The sequence below is a fragment of the Limulus polyphemus genome, unplaced genomic scaffold (assembly GCF_000517525.1).
Source record: "Limulus polyphemus unplaced genomic scaffold, Limulus_polyphemus-2.1.2 Scaffold292, whole genome shotgun sequence".
Taxonomy (NCBI): domain Eukaryota; kingdom Metazoa; phylum Arthropoda; class Merostomata; order Xiphosura; family Limulidae; genus Limulus; species Limulus polyphemus.
This window is the reverse complement of record NW_013665902.1, coordinates 122,398-144,525: the sequence shown is the minus strand read 5'-3', so window position 1 is coordinate 144,525 and position 22,128 is coordinate 122,398. Positions and strand designations below refer to the sequence as shown.

General features: G+C 34.8%; 1 protein-coding gene across 1 annotated transcript in view; it reads left to right on the top strand.

The window, feature by feature from the left end:
- LOC106457098 (galactose-3-O-sulfotransferase 4-like) overlaps positions 1–21,822 on the top strand; it is a 23,309-nt gene extending 1,487 nt beyond the window's left edge. The window contains exon 2 of the mRNA XM_013916481.1: positions 20,781–21,822. Within this exon, the coding sequence (XP_013771935.1) occupies positions 20,781–21,822 (1,042 nt within the window). The remainder of the gene's footprint in view (positions 1–20,780) is intronic.
- The last annotated feature ends 306 nt before the right edge of the window (positions 21,823–22,128 follow it).

Here is a 22,128-nt window from a genome sequence, read left to right as displayed (position 1 = left end):
CTTGTGCCCAATAATGCATAATTTCATTTGATAAACACGTTTAGATTGAATGGTAATTTATAATCAGTCATAAGAACGTCGAATCTGAATCACTTGAAAAAAACACGGGGGTGCTTAACTTTTTTCCAGGTGTATATATCACAGATATTTGCCCTACGAGATGTTTAATTTTCTAATTTACATTCAGGTACAAAGGCCGCCGTCGCAAAAGCAAAGGTAACTGTAATACATTTACAAGAGTATTTTTGGTTGCTTCAGAGTTTTCGCGCATAGCCGCCCATAATTTTGAATTAATAGACGAGAAGGAAGCTAGTCATCAGCACTCACCGTCGACTCTTGGGCTACTCTTATCTAACCAAATAGTGGGGTTTGACAATTATTCTTAGAGCACACCAACAAATCCAATATGTGGAGTGTGTTTAGCGATAACAGGACACGAATCATCAACCCTTGAATTCGATTTCAAAGCCCTAACACGGCTAGGGCTAACACCCAGTATAGCCTGTACACAACAGAGAAAATAATAACATAAAGTTATCATAGTGACCGTTTGTTTTGGACTTGTTTTCTTATCACCTTAAGATTGTAACTAAGGGCGTGGATTTTCTGTACTGTTAACTAACTAGGTACGTGAAGCCGATCGAAGTAAACCTCATTCCAGGTTTTAAATTTTTAAGTACCTATGTCACGTATAATAATAGTTCTCCCTCCACAATATTTTCAGTGTAATCCAAGGGTATAAAAAACGAGTTCATTTCGACCACTTGAAGTTCGGGGACAAAGCGCCCTTGTGAAAGGTGAACTTCGGTGAATAATCTATACGTCAGTTAAGAATGATGTACAGTTTTATAATGTACAATTTTGTTTCTCTGTATTTTTAGTGAAATAACTAGTAGGTTGTAATCCCGTGTTCAAACTAACAGTTTTTTTTTAAATGTTATAAACATCACGTATTCTTCTGGTTGGCTATCTTCCTTCTGGTCAGTAGTTCAAAATTAGGAAAGACTATATCTGTACCCTAGCCGCAGGTGCGCATAAGATACAATTCAGTTTGAAGAGTTCATTATTGTAATTCAGCAATTATTTCAATTATTCCAGTTACTTAAATTCTAATCGAATAGTCGTCGCTCTAATCATGATCTACATTTTGGGTATTTGGGTGCGTTAAAATAACGCACCCAAATACCCAAAATGTAGATCATGATTTTTTTCGGTAACGGGACATGAATCGTGGACTCTCGATTTCACAGTCCAGCACACTGTCCACAAAGCCACGGCCGGCCCAAGTATTCCAGGAAAGAATGTCAGAAGAGCGTAAATTCTTTAGCAAAGAGTGGCAGACAAAAGTAATTTTGACGAAACAAATATGAAAAAAAAAATTTCGTTTAGCTTAAAACAATCAACTTAGTATTTGAGCTGGGACAACTTACCTTGGAAGTAATTTTTTGTTTACTATAACATTTCAATCTTGTGTGAGCAAAATATACAAAATATAACTTTTTAGCCTCTTACAGTAGAGGAAATAAAAAAAGAACCGCTTTAGAATAATTCTTATTGTCGTCTGCTGTAATAACAAAACTTCGCATTGAGCTATCTGTACTCTGTATCGAAACCCGAGTTGTCAAATTTTAACATATTAAATACACAACTTATTATACTTATTACAATAAAAAGGGTTACGTATTTTTAATACTTAAATTCGCTATAATCTTGTTAATTTTTAAACTAGTCGGGCGGCTAGCAAATTAAGAACTTGGCCACGCCCGACTCATCTAATAATTAAGAAAATATTTCAGTGAATTTAAGTATTAAGAATGTTATAACGTCCTCACAGCTTTGATATGCCGCTGAACACGCCGAACACTCTCAACTCTGAGGACTTTATAGTTGTGACAGTCTATTCTAATATTTGGTTTAAAATATCCGCACAGGCGACGTGTTTAATTGACGGGTTGTCCTGTCTGATCAGCAGTTTTAAACTAGGAAAGAATCTTCCTGAACTTTAGGGTTTGTTTGTTTGTAATTAAGCACAAAGCTACACAATGGGCTATCTGTGCTCTGCCCACCACGGGTATCGAAACACGGATTCTATCGTTGTAAGTCCGCAGACATACCACTGTGCCACTGGGGGTGGGGGGCGTACTTTAGGGTAACACTTCTGGCCGTATAGTCCATATGTCGCTTAGGTTGAAAACATCAAATGTTTTATGAAGATAGGTGAAATATACAGGTTCAAAGCACGAGGTCTGTTGAACTTTGAAAACAATCTGTGTACACGGACGTGATTAGCTAACAGACTGAGCGAAGTTTTCGTTTCGTGTGCATATTCATGAAACATACCCCAAAGTGAGACATTACGTAAAAAAAAATCCCTTAAGAATATATTACACGAATAAAAATAATTTGATATTTAAATATACATTAGCAGTTTGTTTGAGTACAGGTAAACAACAACAACAGTCGTTAGAGAGAGAGAGAGAGGGGAAGACGGTAAAGCTTCAAAAATACAGCATTTCTAATTTAACTCAGAGTGATTACTTTCATCAGACTATTCTTAGTTTAGTCCACCGCGATTTTTTTTAAAAATTCTATTTAATTTTATTCTTTAGTACCAGGACAGCTGTTATAGAAAGCTAGAATATTATTGAACGTTCACACCACTGTACTTTCTGTTACACGTAACCATGGATACGTTCTCAACACTGAAAGTTTCATATGTATATATATATATATACAAAACACTCTCGTCAGATGGTGCCCGATTGGTTGTTGAAACTCATGATATCAGCAAAAAATAAATAGAAAGACATATTTTAGTGCATGCAAGTCCTTTATTTAGACTATGGTAATGTTAATACACATATACATTAGTATCATTAGTAAAAGTATGTTATAACGTAATGGAGTTGCTGACCTTCCTCATCTCTTGACCTCCATGTTGGTCTCCACAAAATCCCATTCAGATATTGTTAGATGTTTCGTTTAAAGCCAAGAAAACATCGAAATCAGAAGGTTAGTAAAATCTAGTATTGATGTATAGAAAGTAACGGTAAGTTTTCAAGTTAGTTTCTTATGCTATGCTAGTAAGGTTAAAACTCAACATTTGCAAAATACATTTTATTTTTGAGATCATAAGTTAACTCAACTTTAATATTTTCGTTTTAGCGTATTATAGTCAAAAACCATAAAATATTTAACAAATCGAATCTTAGATTTAGGAAAGCTGAATTCAGCTGTAAGTAATTTTCCAGGCATAAATTTAGTGAGACGAAACTACATGATTTAAAGACGGTTGTACATAAGAAACCCTATTAAAATATTACATTTTGAACGCAACTATACTTGTACAGGACATGCCTGTTTTTATTTTCTACTATAAAAGCATATAAAATGTTTTATTAATTGTTGATTACAAACATAGTTGCAGTTTACAAACAAGTATTATGTATAGTCTGATATGCACAGAAAATATATTCAGTATAACTGAGGCGTTATGCTACTGCTCTGTATGTGTAACTTAATATGCTGTAATTACAAGATCTGGTACTTTTATGCATCCACTAAATATCAATAACCCTGTTGTAAATTTTGGTAAGGTATCTTAGGAACGGCAGTTTCATGCTAAACTATTGTTACGTCTGTGTTCGTTTGTTAATTTCCCGTATAATTTCTTTCGGATGAAACTTTAGCGATACAAGTCCTTTCTTAAATGAAACTTTATATGACTTCTTTGTTCAATACTGTATATATATATATATCCGTGTCAGTGTAAATTACTTGTACCTGGTCAAAACGTTGTACAATTGCTGTTAAGTTAAACTTACATTAAAGTTTTTCTTCATTACCCATTCAAGCCGTCTCCAGCCATTATATGTGCATTATGCTACTTTAATGTTGAACGCACTCCAACCTGGGCTATAGACTCTTAGGTATGGTTTTACAATCTGCTTAGTTCGTGATAAAAATATGATGCCTCTCATGGTATGTAGTGTTTCAGCAATATGTAAACTGACACACGAATTAGCTTAGTATACTTTAACCTTTCCTTGTCGACGAACTGGTATTCTCGAGGTATTCTTTAACGCTTTTTTGTTCTAATCGCTATTTACAGAGAATTTTTTTTTGTAACTGATAGAGAAAATATAATCAATAAAAACTTTTCTACTTGTTAGGTCAATAGGCTAGCGATCACGTTCAACTAAGGAGGTTCGTTTTGATATTTACTAAATATCTGACCAGAACTCTGTCCCGAAGTACGTCATTTACTTTGATCATCGTTGTAAATAGCTAACTACGGAAAAGTTTCTTATTAGTTTAAAAATAGTTTTCGTTCTTTTTGAGAAAACTTTGATTCTTTGTTTTTAAATAATGATCTTATATATTAAACCTGTAAAAAATATTTTTGTAATTGCTGGCAGTAATAGTTCTCCGCATTGTTATCACGTAAACAAAACGACAACTTAAGTACACTGTTCTGATAACTACCAATTCTTAAAAACCGAACACTGGTGCAGGAAAGGTTGAACACTCTTGTTTAATTTACACTGTTTACTCTTATTATATCTAATTAAACTGCTACTCTTAAATATCTACTTAATCTATCACTCTGATATATCTGTTTAATCTGCTACTCTTAAATATCTACTTAATCTATCACTCTGATATATCTGTTTAATCTGCTACTCTTAAATATCTACTTAATCTATCACTCTGATATATCTGTTTAATCTGCTACTCTTGAATATCTACTTAATCTATCACTCTGATATATCTGTTTAATCTGCTACTCTTGAATATCTACTTAATCTATCACTCTGATATATCTGTTTAATCTGCTACTCTTGAATATCTACTTAATCTATCACTCTGATATACCTGTTTAATCTGCTACTCTTAAATATCTACTTAATCTATCACTCTGATATATCTGTTTAATCTGCTACTCTTGAATATCTCTTTAATTTGCTACTGTAATATAGCAACTTAACCTGCTACCCTGATATACCAACTTAACTTGGTACATTGATATACCTACTTAACTTGGTACATTGTATATCCTACTTAACTTGGTACATTGATATACCTACTTAACTTGGTACATTGATATATCTACTTAACTTGGTACATTGATATATCCTACACAACTTGTGCTTCTATTATACTTACTTAAGCTACCACTTTGATGTAATTAATCAATTATGTGTGCCTAAAACTTCAGTTTTATTTTCTCAGATTTTTCGTCATTATATGCTTTGTAATATTGGGATTTTAAATTTATGCTTCTAATTATCAAAAGATAAAAGGAGAGAGAAAATGTTTGTGCAGTAGTAACGTTGAAATTACACTGTAGTACGTATAAGATGGTAAATGTATATATAATCTTTTAAACTGTCATTCACTAATATATCTAAAACAGTTTGTGTTTCAAACTATAGGAAAATACAAATTTTAAAACAGTAACTTACCAAAGTTTTAGATCACTTTATATATATATATCAATTAATTCGCAGAAGCGTAATTTCACCAAAGACTTTAGGGGAGGGGCAAAGAAGGCTGAATTCGTGTGGACCCCCAATTCAGCTAGGAGGCCTACACTATGGTGTGATTTTCGTATATGCGTTAGTTCGGCCTGACTAGGAATGTGGCCATTTAGGGTCCCTGCCGAGCTGGGTTGGGGTGGAGAAGGGGGAGTGACTGTCCCTGTCAGCTCCCCAAATGATGCTCCTGCAATAGGGTAATTATTATTAAATAAGAAAACCCTTATCGGTTATAACATACTGGTCTTCTCTTGTTAGTCATGAATATGGATAATACTCATATCAGAAAAGCTAAGCCTTATTGTAGTATATACTATACAAAAGATTTCAATGTATTAATAAGACTAACACTTACGAGTGCTTAAAGCTTCTGTTGAAAGCACTGAGTACAAGCAAGGTATGAATAGAACATAGAACAATGGTTGAAATATTTAAACTACTAGCATTAGGAACAAGATATGAAACTCAGTTATTTTGTTTTTTAGTAATATTTAAATAATATTCAATTAATCACGAGTTGAAGATTATGAACATAAACCGTGATGAAACTGCGAATTACAGCACTTTGCACAACTTTAAGCACTAGACCAGCACAGCACGTAAGTCGTCATGCGCCTTGTAAACAAGCTGTGTTAAGTATGTTTTATCACATGCCGTATTTGGGAAGTTGTTATTTCATAGTACCGTTTTCTTGGATTTTACAGGATGACAGTAGCAACTTTAAAAAAGAATTTTCCTTTAGGAAGAGCACTATACCTTTTCCGGCCACCTCTTTTATCAACGACTGATATGCCAAACTGCTGACGAAAATTTACTAATGAAATTAAGACAATTTTCTGAAACAACGGTCTATTAAAAAAGTCTTTAACCAAGCTCCACAAATAACGGTGTAATAAAATATAGTGTTAATAGAAGTGCTATCCTGTGGCCTTACTTTAGAGACTATTTTTCGAACACAAATTATGAAGACGAAAAGAAGCGAAATTAAACCCAGGTTAACATATCAATTTTACATTTTAACAACAATCTTTGGAATTGGAATTTTCGGTGCGTTCGTCTCATTCTCCCATTTTCGGTAAGTTTACGTACAGTACTCTTTTTTTTTTACTATTTCAGTTAAGTTATTAAGTACACTTAAACTATGGCTTAAGTACTAATTCAGTATATAATATCATAAATAAAGATTATGTAAATAAGATTCCTGGGGAAATTAGTAATAAAAATCCACTTGTACGTTTTCTTCTCTTTGTGTGTTATGTCATGAAAAACGAAATATATTAAGAATCAGTCATATCATTTCCGAGAAGCTGAGCTCTTGATGGATGCTGACTAGTGACTTTCGAATAAAAAATAACATTGTTAAAATTACGAATAAAACACAGCTATTGCTTATTATTCATATATATATTTGTGAATATGTACCATATATATATATATATAAGTTGTGTAACTAAATCAGGGGGCACGGTAGCGATCCCTATGTAGGGATGGGTCCGGTTGAAAATGGCGGCCTCTACATTGCGTATGGTAGGGTGTACATCAAAACGTCAGCAAAACCCAAGCAACGCAACAGAGACGAAAAGCCCTTCACCTTCACTAATCAAGTACAAAACTGCCTCTAAAGTTCGGCTAACTTCCTTAACGTCTATAAAACGGTTTTGTTTTGAATTTCGCCCAAAGCTACACGAGGGCTATCTGCGCTAGCCGTCCCTAACTTAGCAGTGAAAGACTATAGGGAAGGCAGCTAGTCATCACCATCCACCGTCAACTCTTGGGCTACTCTTTTACCAACGAATAGTGGGATTGACCGTCAGATTATAACGTCCCCACAGCTGAAAGAGTGAACATGTTTGGTGGGACAGGAATTCGAACCCGCGACCCTCAGATTGGAGACGAGCGCCCTAACCACCTGGCCATTTAGAAAAAGGACAACAAAAACATCGATTTTCTTCTCTGTGGGCTGTAATTCGTAAACCACAGTGTGTGTACGACCAGCTCGAACACCGAACCACTTCACTGCTCCTTAGGATCTGCCTTTTCATACCTAGAACAACAAGTAATCAATAATAGGTTAGTTACAACCCAAAGTACTAATCATGGTCTCTGATCAGAACGCCATTATGTGCGTTATATAGAAGTATAGTCCTTACCGCGCCGCGCAGTATCCTGATAATGACTTATCTTGCTTCACGAAGTAACGTCTATAGATTATATTATGGCGCCTTATATAATACAAATGAATACGTTGATGAAGTGGTGCCTTCCATCTAGAAGTTACAGCCCCAGTGGAAGCCGTTCCCCCGGTGGGACAGCGGTAAGTCTACAGATTTACAACGCTAAAAATCAGTGATTCGATTCCCCTCGGTGGGCACAGCAGATAGCCCAATGTGAGTTTGCTCTACAAAAGTACACGCACCCACCCACACCCCTCGGTGGGCACAGCAGATAACCCAATGTGAGTTTGCTCTACAAAAGTACACGCACCCACCCACTGGAAGCCAAGACTTCGATTCGTAAAAAGTGTAGAAACTGCAATGGGTAATGCAGATTTTCCTTCCATCCCAAACATTCTCTAGTTTCTGATCCTTTTCCATCTCTACATCCCAACAATTTTAGAATAAAATATTTTGTTACTATATCTAGGGTTATCCGACAGTTAAGTATAAATTAAAGTTGAGATAAAATGAAATATTTGGGTGAAATGAACAAAACTCAGGCTTCAGCTATAATGTAAGTAGCTGATACCAAGATATGTAGTATGAGTGTAGATGACTGATAAAAACTGAGAAGGATTTGTGGCCTTTACTTTCTGAGCTATCGGGTTGCTTTGAGTATTAACAAGTATTTTTCAGTTATTTGGAGCGAGCCATCCAATTTTGGTTTATTGAAATAGCTAGTGAATTCAAAATGTCAACGATTGGGAAGTTGTTGACGATAGCTAGAAAACCTAAATAAATGATTTAGCTACATACTCTAAAGCTGCCATATATATCTGTACAAGATAAAAGGTTTGTGAATTGGTTGAAAACAAGTCTGCATACGGCAATATGAGCATATATAGACAGTGAAGATCGGGTGTGTGGATCTTGAAGGATTTATATGCTTGTTTTTGGAAATAGTAGTATTTGCGCTAGCCATCCCTAATTTAGAAATGACAGACTAGAGGGAAGGAAGCTAGTCAACACCACTCACCACCAACTGTTCGGCTACTCCTTTACTGAAGAAAAGTGGGATTAACCGTCACATTATAACGCCCCCACGGCTGAAAGAGCGAGCATTTTCGGTGATGGGATTCGAGCTCGCGACCCGCAGATTGCAAGTCGAGTGTCCTAATCACCAAGTCAAGCAGGCCAAGCTGAAAAGAATAAGCCATCAAATGAAAATCCGTCAATTGACCATCATACATATGTATTTAAAATGAAAATCGAAAGGAAACAATATGACGTATCGTTCCTGTCTCACTAGATCAGAGCATGAACTAACCGTGATCATCCATTAGAATGAAATGTAGAACGACATCATTTATTTACTGTTTTCCCTCTAGAAACATTTTAATGTGCTAAATTGTTTACAGTAATTTTGGGTTAAATGTGTTTGGTTTGTGTACCAGTAAATAGCAACCCGGCATGGTGAACCTTTGTGAACTTTTCAGTCGGAAAATATAAGTAATTACTTCACAACTGTTCTCCACTGTATTTATGTTTAAATCTCTTATTGACTAAAATTTGTGCTTTTGAACTTCGTGCGCATACATACACATACAGACTCTGGTATGTTAATTATTCACGAAATCACGGTTGGTTAAAAATACGAGTCAATAAGTGGTTAATTCGGAGAGAATGAATAGCAGAAAATTTTTTTTTACTGAAACGAAGTAATTTATTTTGGATTAAAGAGTAGAGTGAAAACTTTGCAGATTGTATGACTGTTTTTCCAGTACAGAAACGAAGACTATTCAGGGAAGCCAGCGTCAGCGGTTACACACAGCAGTGAGAAGCTACTAAAGTTTAGAGACAGTATTATAATTTTTGTTTCTCTGAACATTTCAAGACTCAGAAATGAAAACCATACTTTGGGCTAAACATTGACAGTGTAGGAAAAGTTGATGTATAGTTAGAATGTAAGTTTCATCAATCACACCTTATATTGAAATATGGACTTGACCTATCTCCAGAGGAGCTGATCAGCCTTAAGTCATTGCTTTCTCGAATTGTCAGCTCTTAATAGAACCATAGGTGAGACCATCATCTTGCTGAGATTACTGAGCTGTTCAATTAAAATTAGTTAATTGTTGGTGATTTTTATATCTAGTGATGAAAGATATTCTAGACTTGAACGTACGGCTCAGAATTGAGTTGGAGGACCTAGAAATGGTGCCTCTAACCATTACGTGTGTAGAACTTGGGAGACGTACTGTCCCACATCTATGAAGATTCGTAAGCTTCTGCCGGTCTCCGTATTCAGCATGATTATGTCTAGTGATGATGAGTCGGAAGAAAAGACGTTGAGAAATCGAGTGATAACTCTGCACACGCTGATTTTCTGGAATCTTCTGGAGTGGAGTTGACAGTGACTCCATCTTATGCTTTATCCTCCTATGAATTTGGTGTTTGCTCATTCTGGCCAAAGGAATGGTTGCCGAACTTAGGACCCAGCCAGCCACCGTGGAAGCAAGAGCCAACAATCAAAGTAAGTGCTAAAACCACACACTATGCCACCTGTCACGAGCGTCGATGCCTCAAAAACAGGGTATGTGCATACTTCCAATGAGACCATGGACTAAGCCACTTGAAGGGTGTCTATGCCAAGATTTCGAATGGAAGGATCTTTGACAAACGTCCTTGGGGTGAGAACAAAGACTTCTGCTAAGTAAGGAAGGTCAAATCAACACAGAAGCACAGAAGATGGCAGAACCACTTTACTCAATCCACCAGAAATGGGTTGGAAAAAAAATACAAAGCTCTCGGTTTCATTTTTATTTCGAATCTTTTTTTTTAAAGTTTTATATTGAGTATTGACTAGATTTGTATTTTATTTTTTTGCCCGAACAGTATGGTTTGCAACATATATGGTAAAAAGCCAAGTCAAAGACCTCTAAGTTCCAAATATAGCCGTCCCAGATTTTGACCAGCTGATCAGAAGAAAGGTAACTAGTCAGCAGCACACGCCGCTGCTAGGGTTTTGTTCGGCTTTCAACTGGATAGTGAAAGTGACTTTCACTACTGTAATGTATCTACAGCTGAAAGCGCGGAGCGTGCTCAGCAGCACTGATGCGAGAAATTTGGACCTTCTGATACATAGCCTGACACGTAAAGCACTAGGCCACGCTTGAATAATGAGTTAGAATAAATATATGTAAAATTAAATTAATATATTTTCTAAATTATGTAAACTTGAGCAAAAATGTCGCGGCGACATTTTCTTAATGGGAATTTGCATTTCTTTGTGAATGTTTACTCTTGGTCATAATTCATTTTTGTATTTTTCATTAATACGGTTTGCTTCTCTACTTCCCATTCTACGAATTCCTATAATCAATACTAGGTGATTAAATCTATGACTTTACTTTCTTTTATTGCGTTTGTCAAAGCCTCCTCTAATAATTTTCATAGGAAATACAAAGTTGCCATGTTGTGTGACATTGAAATTTCGCTGTATCTCGATTTGTTTGTTTGTAGTTAAGCATAAAGCTACACAATAGGCTATCTGTGCTCTGGCCCCCAGTGGCACAGCGGTATGTCTGTGGACTTATAACGCTAGAATCCGGGTTTCGATATTCGTGGTGGGAAGAGCACAGATAGCATATTGTATAGCTTTGTGCTTAATTACAAACCAATCTGTGCTCTGCCCACCACGAGTATCGAAACCTGGTTTCTAGCAGTGTACGTCCACAGTGTACCGCTATGCCACGGGGAGGGGTGCCTTTTAGAGATTTTTTTAAATTTATAGTTTTTAGTTACCTTGTTGGTATGCGATAAGCTTCAGGGCTTATAGTGTCAAAAATTCAAGGGTGGATACCCTAGATGAACACATTGAGTAGCATTGCGCTAAAGAAAATAATCTTTGAATCTTTTTTTATTATCTACCATATTTTAATATATATTGCATGTATTTAGAAATTAGAGAGGGGTTTAACAGAACGCAAAACTTGTTGCATGATTTTATCTTACAAAGCTCTAAATAATGTGCTGGTTAAATGTTCAATGTTTCCGGCTATATTCTTCCATCGTTTTTTAAAGGGTATTACAAAAAAAAACCGTCTAAAATCATAATGAAGTACATTTCAGCGCGGTGTATGGATATTTTTCTTCAAAGTATATTCATTCAAAACTGAATTTAGTATTCTTAGCTGATACTGAAGTTTCCATCAAAAAATGTTCCAAATCTATCAAGATGTATGGTGAATATTAGGTGAAACAATAAATTCGTTCTCGCATATTAAAAGTGAACGGTTTTAATATTTGTATTCAACAATTGGGTAAACATCTAGGCTAGAAACCCTTACGAGCTGAGCATAGCCACCGCTAGTTTTGAAAATAGGGAGGGACAATTAGTCAACAGCACTTCCCGCCAATGCAGCTAATCCTAACCTAATAGGAGGATTGGCTGTCACGGTTATAACACTTCCATAGCTGAAAGTGCGAAGTGTTTAGGATATATCGTGTTTCGAACCTTGGACCTTTCAAATCATAGACCAAGACCCTAAAGCATGGTGTTGAGATATTAATAATTTTAATCCTGATGTAGAAGGATTGTTTGTTTGTTTGTTTGGAATTAAGCACAAAGCTACACAATGGGCTATCTGTGCTCTGCTCACCACGGGTATCGAAACCCGGTTTCTAGCGTTGTAAGTCCGCAGACATACTGCTGTTCCACTGGGGGGCAATGTAGAAGGAAGAAACCATGATAAAGTTTGAGATAAATGTAAACTGTCAAATAGCCCCGGAGACTCAGCAATAAGCGATGGGCAGAGTACGGATAGCCCATTGTGTAGCTTTATGCTTAACCAAAACAAACAAATAAACAAAAGTCTAAAATAATCAACGTAGGAGCTTAAAAAGTAGTTTAAGATAATAAACCAATTTTTGGGCTTTTACATTTTCAATACCATTCTCTATGTTTTTTGTTTTTTCTCTAGTACAAACTATGAAATAATCAATGGGCTACTATACGAGAAGTATCTGATTTTCGAAGTCCCAAACACTTCCAGTAGGGTTTCTCTTTTAGTTCACTTAATCATTGAACTACTATAATATCAGAACCTGATTTTCGAAGTCCCAACCACTTCCAGTAGGCTTTCTCTTTTAGTTCACTTAATCATTGAACTACTATAATATCAGAACCTGATTTTCGAAGTCCCAACCACTTCCAGTAGGGTTTCTCTTTTAGTTCACTTAATCATTGAACTACTATAATATCAGAACCTGATTTTCGAGATCCTACATATTCAGTTTGCTTCCATAATATATATATACTTCATTTCCAGGGTGAATATTCGTCTATCTTTAGTCTACATTGAAACCAAGATATGATCGTTACGTACGCTTTGGAATGTGGGATAACATTATTGACTCTTACTTTTAGTTAATTTACCACACAGCTTAGGATGAAGACTATATCAAAGAAGAATATGTCAGACGAACGATATCAAAGTTAAATATGATATTGCGTTTACGTCGTAATGCTGAATAAAATTTAGGTCAGTGCAGAAACACTGCAATTACTAGTTAAAACACAAAGTTATTTTACTCAATAATATACCACATAAATAGCTTATAATAAAACTCTGCATTATTTTATAATACTGATCACAAATATCGAAGCTGTAATAATTCAATATTATTATTTTACAGGGAACTTGTTTATAGAGCAAAACTTATTTTTGTGTGAGTGATGTTTAGATGACATGAACCACATCTTAGTTGCACAACCGTGGCAACCTTCGAATCGAAGTACAACAACATAGCCAATATAAAAAGAGTCAAATATTATACTAGAAAACATTGTGACAGTCTTTATCTTTATTAAATATAATAAATGTTAAAAAGTTCATAAAAAATATCCTAAAGACTTATCTTTAATTTATTTTAGTAAATGACCATTGTCTGGTTTTGAATAGCTCTAAACATCGTATAAACACCAGTCGGTGTATAACTCCATAGCATCTTGTCTAGAAGCCCTTTCTGCATGTTCCCCCTTCCCCCAGTTTACGGGCTGACAGCATTAAAATCTGGGATTCGATTCCCTGCAGTGGACAGAGTACAGGTAGCCTATTGTGTAGCTTTGCGCGAAAATAAACAAGTTAAGACAAAGTTTTCTCCATGAATACAACAAAGATGGGTGTAAATTGTTAATAATTGGCACGAAGTGTTCTATTAACATTTCACGAACTTACTATATTGAACTTAATATCCGTTTGAATTTTGAGCAGACTCTGATTAGCTTGGTCTGAAACTGATTGTTTGTTTTTAGCGCAAAGTCACATTGGGCTATCTATTGTATCCACCGCGAGGAATTGAAACCAGGATTTTCGCGTTGTAAGTCCGTAAACCTAATGCTGACCTGCAGTGGTGCACTGAATATTAACCAAACATGCCGAATGTAATTAGATATTGTTTCTGCATTTCATTTGATATTCATAATCGCTATCTGTTCTCAGTGATTTTCAACATTTCAAACCCGAATATCCTATAATTTTAAACTGAGACAAAATACACGCCACACAGTCTGGAAGATTAATTTTAAAGTTTCCTTCTTTATTAGGGTTTTTAACAATTAAGTAAAGAATCATAATGAGCCAAAATATTAAACAATTATTAAAGATTGTACAGCAATACACGGAAAAAATATACAATATAGATGACAAATTCATGTGTGCTTCACCTACAATATTTACTTTTCTTCATTCTCGTAGCAAATCGCACGTGACTTTACTGTAGTGTACAGGTCTAGTGCAATGTCGTTTATCCATTATGAAAGTAGTGCGTAAATGTCTATATCTCTGAACATTAAAGAGTGTGGAAATCAATATAAAATGTCATTTTTGTAGGAAATGCAATATGGGTTTTAACCTACTTTTGAGAAATATAAAACAAGCCAGCAGGTTTCTGCACTATAAACAGTCTGAAAACAGTTTGAATCCAAAAAAGTGTTTGGTTTTAGTTAGTCATTATACAGTGGATGGTTTGTGGCTCGGGTACTAAAATAACAACCAGAATTATATAAAAAAAACAACAACTTTATATTAGGTACTTTTCTATAAGTATAGGGAACGTTTTATTGTTCAAAATATTAGGAGGTAAAATGACTGTTTAGAATGAAGATATTTTTAAAACCTTTACATAAAATACATCGCGTGCTCGTCTACAAAACTCGTATCTCTAAATGCTTTCAAACTACGAAGTTTGTTAGATTTAGATGTTTTACGTACATGCATACACCTGTTCATCTTCACTGGCACTGTTTGTTTGGTTTGAATTTCGCGCAAAGCTACACGAGGGCTATCTGCGCTAGCCGTCCCTAATTTAGCAGTGTAAGACTAGAGGGAAGGCAGCTAGTTATCACCACCCACCGCCAACTCTTGGGCTACTCTTTTACCAACGAATAGTAGGATTGACCGTCACATTATGACCTCCACACGGCTGAAAGGGCGAGCGTGTTTGGTGGGACGGGGATTCGAACCCGCGACCCTCAGATTGTTAGTCGAGCGCCCTAACCACCTGGCCATGCCGGGCCACTGGCGCTGTAAACAACATGTAGTATCTGTATCTTTGAATTTCTGGAAACTTAGATTATCTGTCTTTATGAAAGAAAAGTTTCAGATAATAAGAACGATTTACTGTATATGTATATGATAATATTTGCCCCCCCCCCCATTCTTATGAACAGTTAAAGCACAAGCATTAGTGTTATAAGCTTTCATATTTACATTTTTTCCAAGCTGACATGATTAAATAGATGGCATAATTGAATATTATCAAGTTATGTGTGATATAATAAAATTTATAGCATGTGTTCTCTCTGTGTTCTTCTGATGAGAAAGTGGTGCAGTTGAATTAAAATGTATTTTCCTATGTACATTTGTATTATCAGTTTGAGGCTTGAGTTCAGGCTCTTTGTATACGAGAGGTGAAACTGACAGTACTATCGAGTAGTGTGGTCATTCAATTCAAAATAAGTATTGTTACTTAAAGCATTCGATGTAGAGAGTGAATGTTAAACAGCATTTCAAATCCGTATTCGGTCAATTTATTTGTGAACTTATTTGCAAGTTTTGTTTTGAAGTATGTTAGACTTGGTTAGAGGTTTGTGTAGAATGAAAGATGGACTTGAAATGCGATTTTTACACACATTTGATTTCAAATCCGTCACAAACTAATTAAGCGGAAGGTGATCAAGACATTTAAAGTTAAGTAACATTTATAAGGCTTCGTGAATTTCATTGCTTTGATATATTTAGCGTTTTCCTCTATAACGCTCGGAAATTTGTTTGTCATATTACATATAAATGGCATTTCAAATAGAGTTTTGGTGTTACGATTTCTGAGCCCTGACTTGTAGAAGACAAAAATATAGAGCTGAAATCACATTTCTCATCCCTGGAATCGAAATTTACTTACGAATTAATTAATGAGACTGTGACTAAAACTTTATGCAGTTCAACGTGATTTTAACCATAATTATTAAGCCTAAGGAGTGTATTGATCTAATCTTTTGAAATCTGAAATATTCATAGACCGTATTTTTCTAATTAATTCTGTTTCTTTGCCCCCCCCCCCAACCCAGTGGCACAGTGGTATGTTGGTATGTCTATGAACTTACAACGCTAGAATCCGGGTTTTGATATCCGTGGTGGGCAGAGCTCACATAGCCCATTGTGTAGCTTTGTGCTTAATTACAAACAAACAAACTGTTTCATTGTTCATAAGTTGTTGTTTTCGGGGCGAGCGTGGTCTAGTGATGAATGTAACTAGACAAGAAATCCAAGGGTTCGTGGTTCACTTGAGAGTACCGCAAAAAATATGTTTCACACTTTAGAGCCGTGGGTGCGCCATAAGGATTATGGTTAAATCCTACTATTCGTTCAGATAAGTAAGACTAGGCCAAGAGTTGGCGGTGGGTGCTGTTGGCTATCTACCTTTCCTTTAGTCTATGCATTAAATTTAGGAATGTTTATACGCATATAAGCCTTTTGTAGCTTTGTGCAAAAAAAAAAAAATCTGAAACAAACAAACAGTCTGACGTTTTTATTGTCCGTGAGTCGCTTCATCATTACCGGAAATAATAATTTGATGTCGATCTACCTGAACAGCGACACGATATACGTTCAAGTGTAACGTCATAGAAGGTTCTTGGAAAGCTACTGCTTACTGAAACAGGTGCAATAATTGTATACAGATCTTTAAAGAATTTAATGTGTTCCTAAATACATAATAAGAATATCTTCAGTTTGCTTGAATGTAAAACAACATGGAAAAAATTCCTGTATTTCATTTTATGGATATGCAAAAAGTTGTGGTCAGAAAATTTACCGTACCAAGTCTAAAACTGGATTGGTAAACTATATAGTGTTCGGAAATTATGTGAACAAAATCTATTATTTGTGTTTTCGAGCCTCTGACATGTTTGGGTGTTCCTACCCCCCTAAATTGATCAATTTTACGTAACGATAGGTAGGTAGATACGCGGAGTGAGGAAAATGTGTGAATTAAGGCTTAAATTGTACAGAAATAAACGTTAATACATTTGTTAATATAATTTTCCGAACCTCCTGTATATGAGTAACTAGATATACTGATTTATACGAATCCGCATTCAGTAATAGTTGTGGGAAAAACACATTTATTAAAGCTGTAGTTTAGCGCTAATAGATAACTTTGTTGCTTATTTGATATAAAATTGTAAAGATATAATAAAGGAGAGGCGTGGTCATACTATTTGCAGTTCTATATATATATATATATTTATACAATTTCAGTGACTTTCGGTCAGTTTTTGTTTTCACATTGTATAACATAAGTGGAGATTGACGTAGTCTTAACATCTGACTTCCAAACATATTTTGCATGAATATTTCAATTACCATACCATGTATTTCTATCATTCGGCTCCAAAATATAAGTGGTACATGATGTAACTTTTGCATCAACTAGACGTATTTATTATTTCCCTATAAATAAAAGTGTTGCCATATTTAGAAAGCTTGTAAAAGGTTATAATTTCTATATTTCTAAGTCCCCCTATTTCTGTATTCTAGGGGAATAAATTCAAAAATCAGACTCCCTTTCACAATAAAAAGGACAATATAGGTCTTATCCTTTTTATTGTTTATCTTAAGTATCTTATCCTTTTTATTGTTTATCTTAAGTATCAGAGACGATAGCGCAGATAATCCTTGTGTGGCTAGCTATACGCGAATATTCGAAACAAATAAATAAACAATTATCGAGACACAAAACTTGCCCAAATTTCTACTTACCCTGTCAACATTTGTTTCTTGCATGTAACGAGCAAATTAATGTTTCCTTTATCCAGTAAATGAAAAAACAATGTAATTCGTTTGCTTCAGAGTTTGGTGGAGTCAAATCAGTCACAGATGACGAGGTTTGTTAAAGCTTAAATATGACATTTCTAGTTGCTAAAAGGAGTGTAATTCAATTAAACGATTAGATAAACTTGCTTGCGAACTTTCAGGTGTTGTAATCATCGGGAAACATTAATGTAGCTTCAGAAGCATTCTAGATTCTAGACTATTTAAAAGTTGTTTTTGTGGGGGTTTTTTACTTGAAGTGCACAAAATTACTCGAGTTTTGACAAAAATTGATTAAGCTAATAGAAATAGATTCATTAATTAAGGTATCCAAAAGACCAGTACCGTGTGGGTTGTTTCAATAAAGGAGTCTGGATATTAGCAATTATGTGTTCGGAGGAAAACGAAGTTTCACAATAAAAAAAGATACTTAAGATAAACAACATTGTTTATCTTAAGTATCTATGATACTGATGTATATTCTTATGATAGGTCTAAGCTTCTGTCAGGCATAGTGAACCAGCAGTTAGTATATTGCAATATTTTTGTATATTCTTATGAAAAAAGGCATTCCTTCCAAAAACTGATATAGTTTCTAAAAAAATCATTAAATGGAAAAGTGATGTTTCGCGTGTAGTGGGAAACTGACGTTAACTGTTGTAATAATTATGCTTAAAAATTTAGATCACACATGTGGATAACATTGACTCGTGTATAAGCCACACACTATAAGCGTAGATTCTACATACATGGAGGAACCAAACAAGATTGAGAGGAACAAACACTAAAGTTTCTGGGTTTTCGTTGTTCCCTTTGTAGAACAACAGTATAACAAATTAACACTAATGAACAAGCCAAAACTATCATAAACACTATTAAATATAATTGTTCGTCGATGGGTCAACGGTAAGTTCGAGAACTTACAGCGCTAAAATCCGGGATTCGATTCCGAGCGATGGGCACGGCAAATAGCCCGATCATATGTAATGAATCAAATTTCCAAAATAATTTAAAAGAACACTTCCGCTACTAATAGGTTAAATATTTTTTGATAGAAACAAAGCGATAACATTCATTTTGGAACCATAAAGAAAGTGCTAAGTTCAATGTCAAGCCATTTTGAAGGTGCTAAGTTCAATGTCAAGCCATTCTGAAGGTGCTAAGTTCAATGTCAAGCCATTCTTAAGGTGCTAAGTTCAATGTCAAGCCATTCTGAAGGTGTTAAGTTCAACGTCAAGCCATTCTGAAGGTGCTAAGTTCAATGTCAAGCCATTCTGAAGGTGTTAAGTTCAATGTCAAGCTATTCTGGAGGTGCTAAGTTCAACAATCACAAATCTAATATAAACTGCTAAGTTCAAAATAATAATAAAGAGTTCATTATGAATAAGTAGAAAGTGGCAATAACAATGTAACCTTTAATTTTATCAGATCACGATATAATCGAAATTTAAAAAAAATATTTCTTATATATACGTGATAATTTTAGACAACGGCATAGGTCAATCGTGAGTTTCACTTTGAACTTTGCTGATTTTAAAAATATTCTTGTAATTTCTGATCCTACATATCAGATTGAGTTACCATTAAACTCTGAGTGTGTTTTGCTATTTTGTTACAATTTTTTATACTGTTTTGTTAAAAATTTTAGAACATATATAGTTATAAAATTTCAAACATTTAAATACACATGTATAAGATTAGTCTTTACCATTAAGTTAGAGTTTGTTTGTTTGTTAAGTACAAAGCTACACAAATAGCTATATGTTCTCTCCCTACTACGGGTATCGAACCCGACTTTTAGCGCTATTAGTCACAGGAGTTGAGGATTTTGATTCAGAGAACGAAATTATTTGAAAATGTAAACTGTTTTGTGTTGAAAAGCAGCTCATAAAAAGTAAATAAACAAAGGAAACATTATATATATATGATGAATATGAAATTCATCTAAGAACATGCCATTCAACATGAACTTTACGTATCATGTAAATAAACGGGATCGTGTGATATGGGACAGTTGTATCTCCTACTTTAGTATATGTGAGCTTCTACCATGACCTAGAAGTTATACTAAACTTACATCTATAGTACGTTTATGTTATAAGACTTTACGTTTGATTAGAAACAGCTCCTGCGCATTATGAAAACATCCATGATGTTTCAATTGATTTTAATAAAGTTATTAAACCACATAAAAAAACATCTTGATATACATTTATAACGATAATACTACAGTTAAATTGAACCTCCAAAAGAAAGAAAACATAGCTAAACACCTTCTTCATACCCTTAGATGATTTCTTTAACATTTTAAACAAAAACACTTCCACGTAAAGAGCATAAATAAACACAAACTAAAACTAAAATATAAAGTACAATGTGGAAAAAGTAATATATATATTATCCAAATTCTATGTTCCCAGTGGCACAGCGGTATGTCTGCGGACCTACGGCGCTAGAAACCGGGTTTCGATACCCGTGGTGGGCAGAGTACAGAGAGCCCATTGTGTAGCTTTGTCCTTAACTTTAAACAAACAAACCAAATTGTATGAATCATATTATCTACTCTGAAAGTATTTACTCCATATCTCTTCTTTTCGAAACGTTGTCTTCGTGTTTATCTTTCTATGAATATTCCATACTGTTGTATTATTTTATATTTAATTATTCTGTAAAACTAAAGTTCACATCTGTAATAAATATGGTCATCTTTTTAGGATTCCTGAGGAAATAGCCACACTTCTCGATGAAGATGTCCAAGACAATTGTCTGGAAGCTAAAACCAACGTAGTTTTTCTCAAAACTCATAAAGCTGCTAGTTCAAGTATACAGAACATCTTTATGCGTTATGGAGACACTCATGATCTCTTATTCGTTCTACCTTATTACGGAAATTACTTCGGTCATCCTCAACAATTCCACCATTCCATGGCTCCCAGATTGAAACCTTCCGCTGGTAAAACTCATTACAATATTTTCACACACCACACCCGGTTTAACTACGGGGAATTAAAACGTCTAATGCCCAAAAATACCATTTTTGTTACCATATTGAGAGATCCAGCAGAACTATTCGAATCTTTATACTCATACTACTCGCTTGAAAATCTATACAATGAATCAATACTTACTATCGGTTTTAATACCTCTAAGAAAGTACTGGACAGAAGATATGGTGGAAAAATAGGTAGGAACCAAATGTCTTTTGATTTAGGGTTGAGTCCCTCACGTTTTTTTAACGTTATAACTATTGAGCAGTTTGCTCAAAAGTTAGATAAAGAGTTTGATTTGGTTATGATCGCTGAGCAAATGGATAAGTCTTTAATTCTTCTCAAAAATCTTTTATGTTGGAGCATTGATGATGTAGTAATTTTTAAGCTAAATGCTCGAAGCGATAAATTTGTTAAACCCATAACTGCAGATATACGCCAACGTCTTCAAGAGATTAACTCGGCTGATCAAGTCCTTTACAACTTCTTCAAAAAGAGGTTAGCCGAAAAAATCCACGAATTTGGCAAAAGAAAAATTGTAGCAAGTGTTAAAAAACTCAAAAAAAGAAGACAAGAATGGTTTAACTACTGTGTACAAGGAGAAAATTTGTTAATCAATACAGAAGAGGCTAAAAAAGTTTATTATGCGAATCCCAAGGTCATGAAACTGAAACCAAAAGAGGACAATGTAACGTGCAAAAAAATGACGGACCAAGAGCTTTATTACACGAATAAACTTCGAAAAAAGCAAAAGCTTTGGGTCATGTAATATTTACATATTCCTATGTTTTATTATTTTCTTTAAACTAGATGTTTAAAACAATTAGAAAACTAAAACCGATATTAGTTCGCGGGACATTGCTTTAAAACGAATAAAAAAATTGAAAAGGTTCTTTAAATTTTGCTCATATATATATATGATGTGTATGGATACACACCTACTACAAGAATATTATCATTCAGCCCCTACAACTGCATAATAAATATCCAGACTTTAGGTTCATAGATCCAGCACAAGAATATACGATATTAACGGTACTGATCTCTAGTTCTGTGTTAATTCACCTTGCAACGT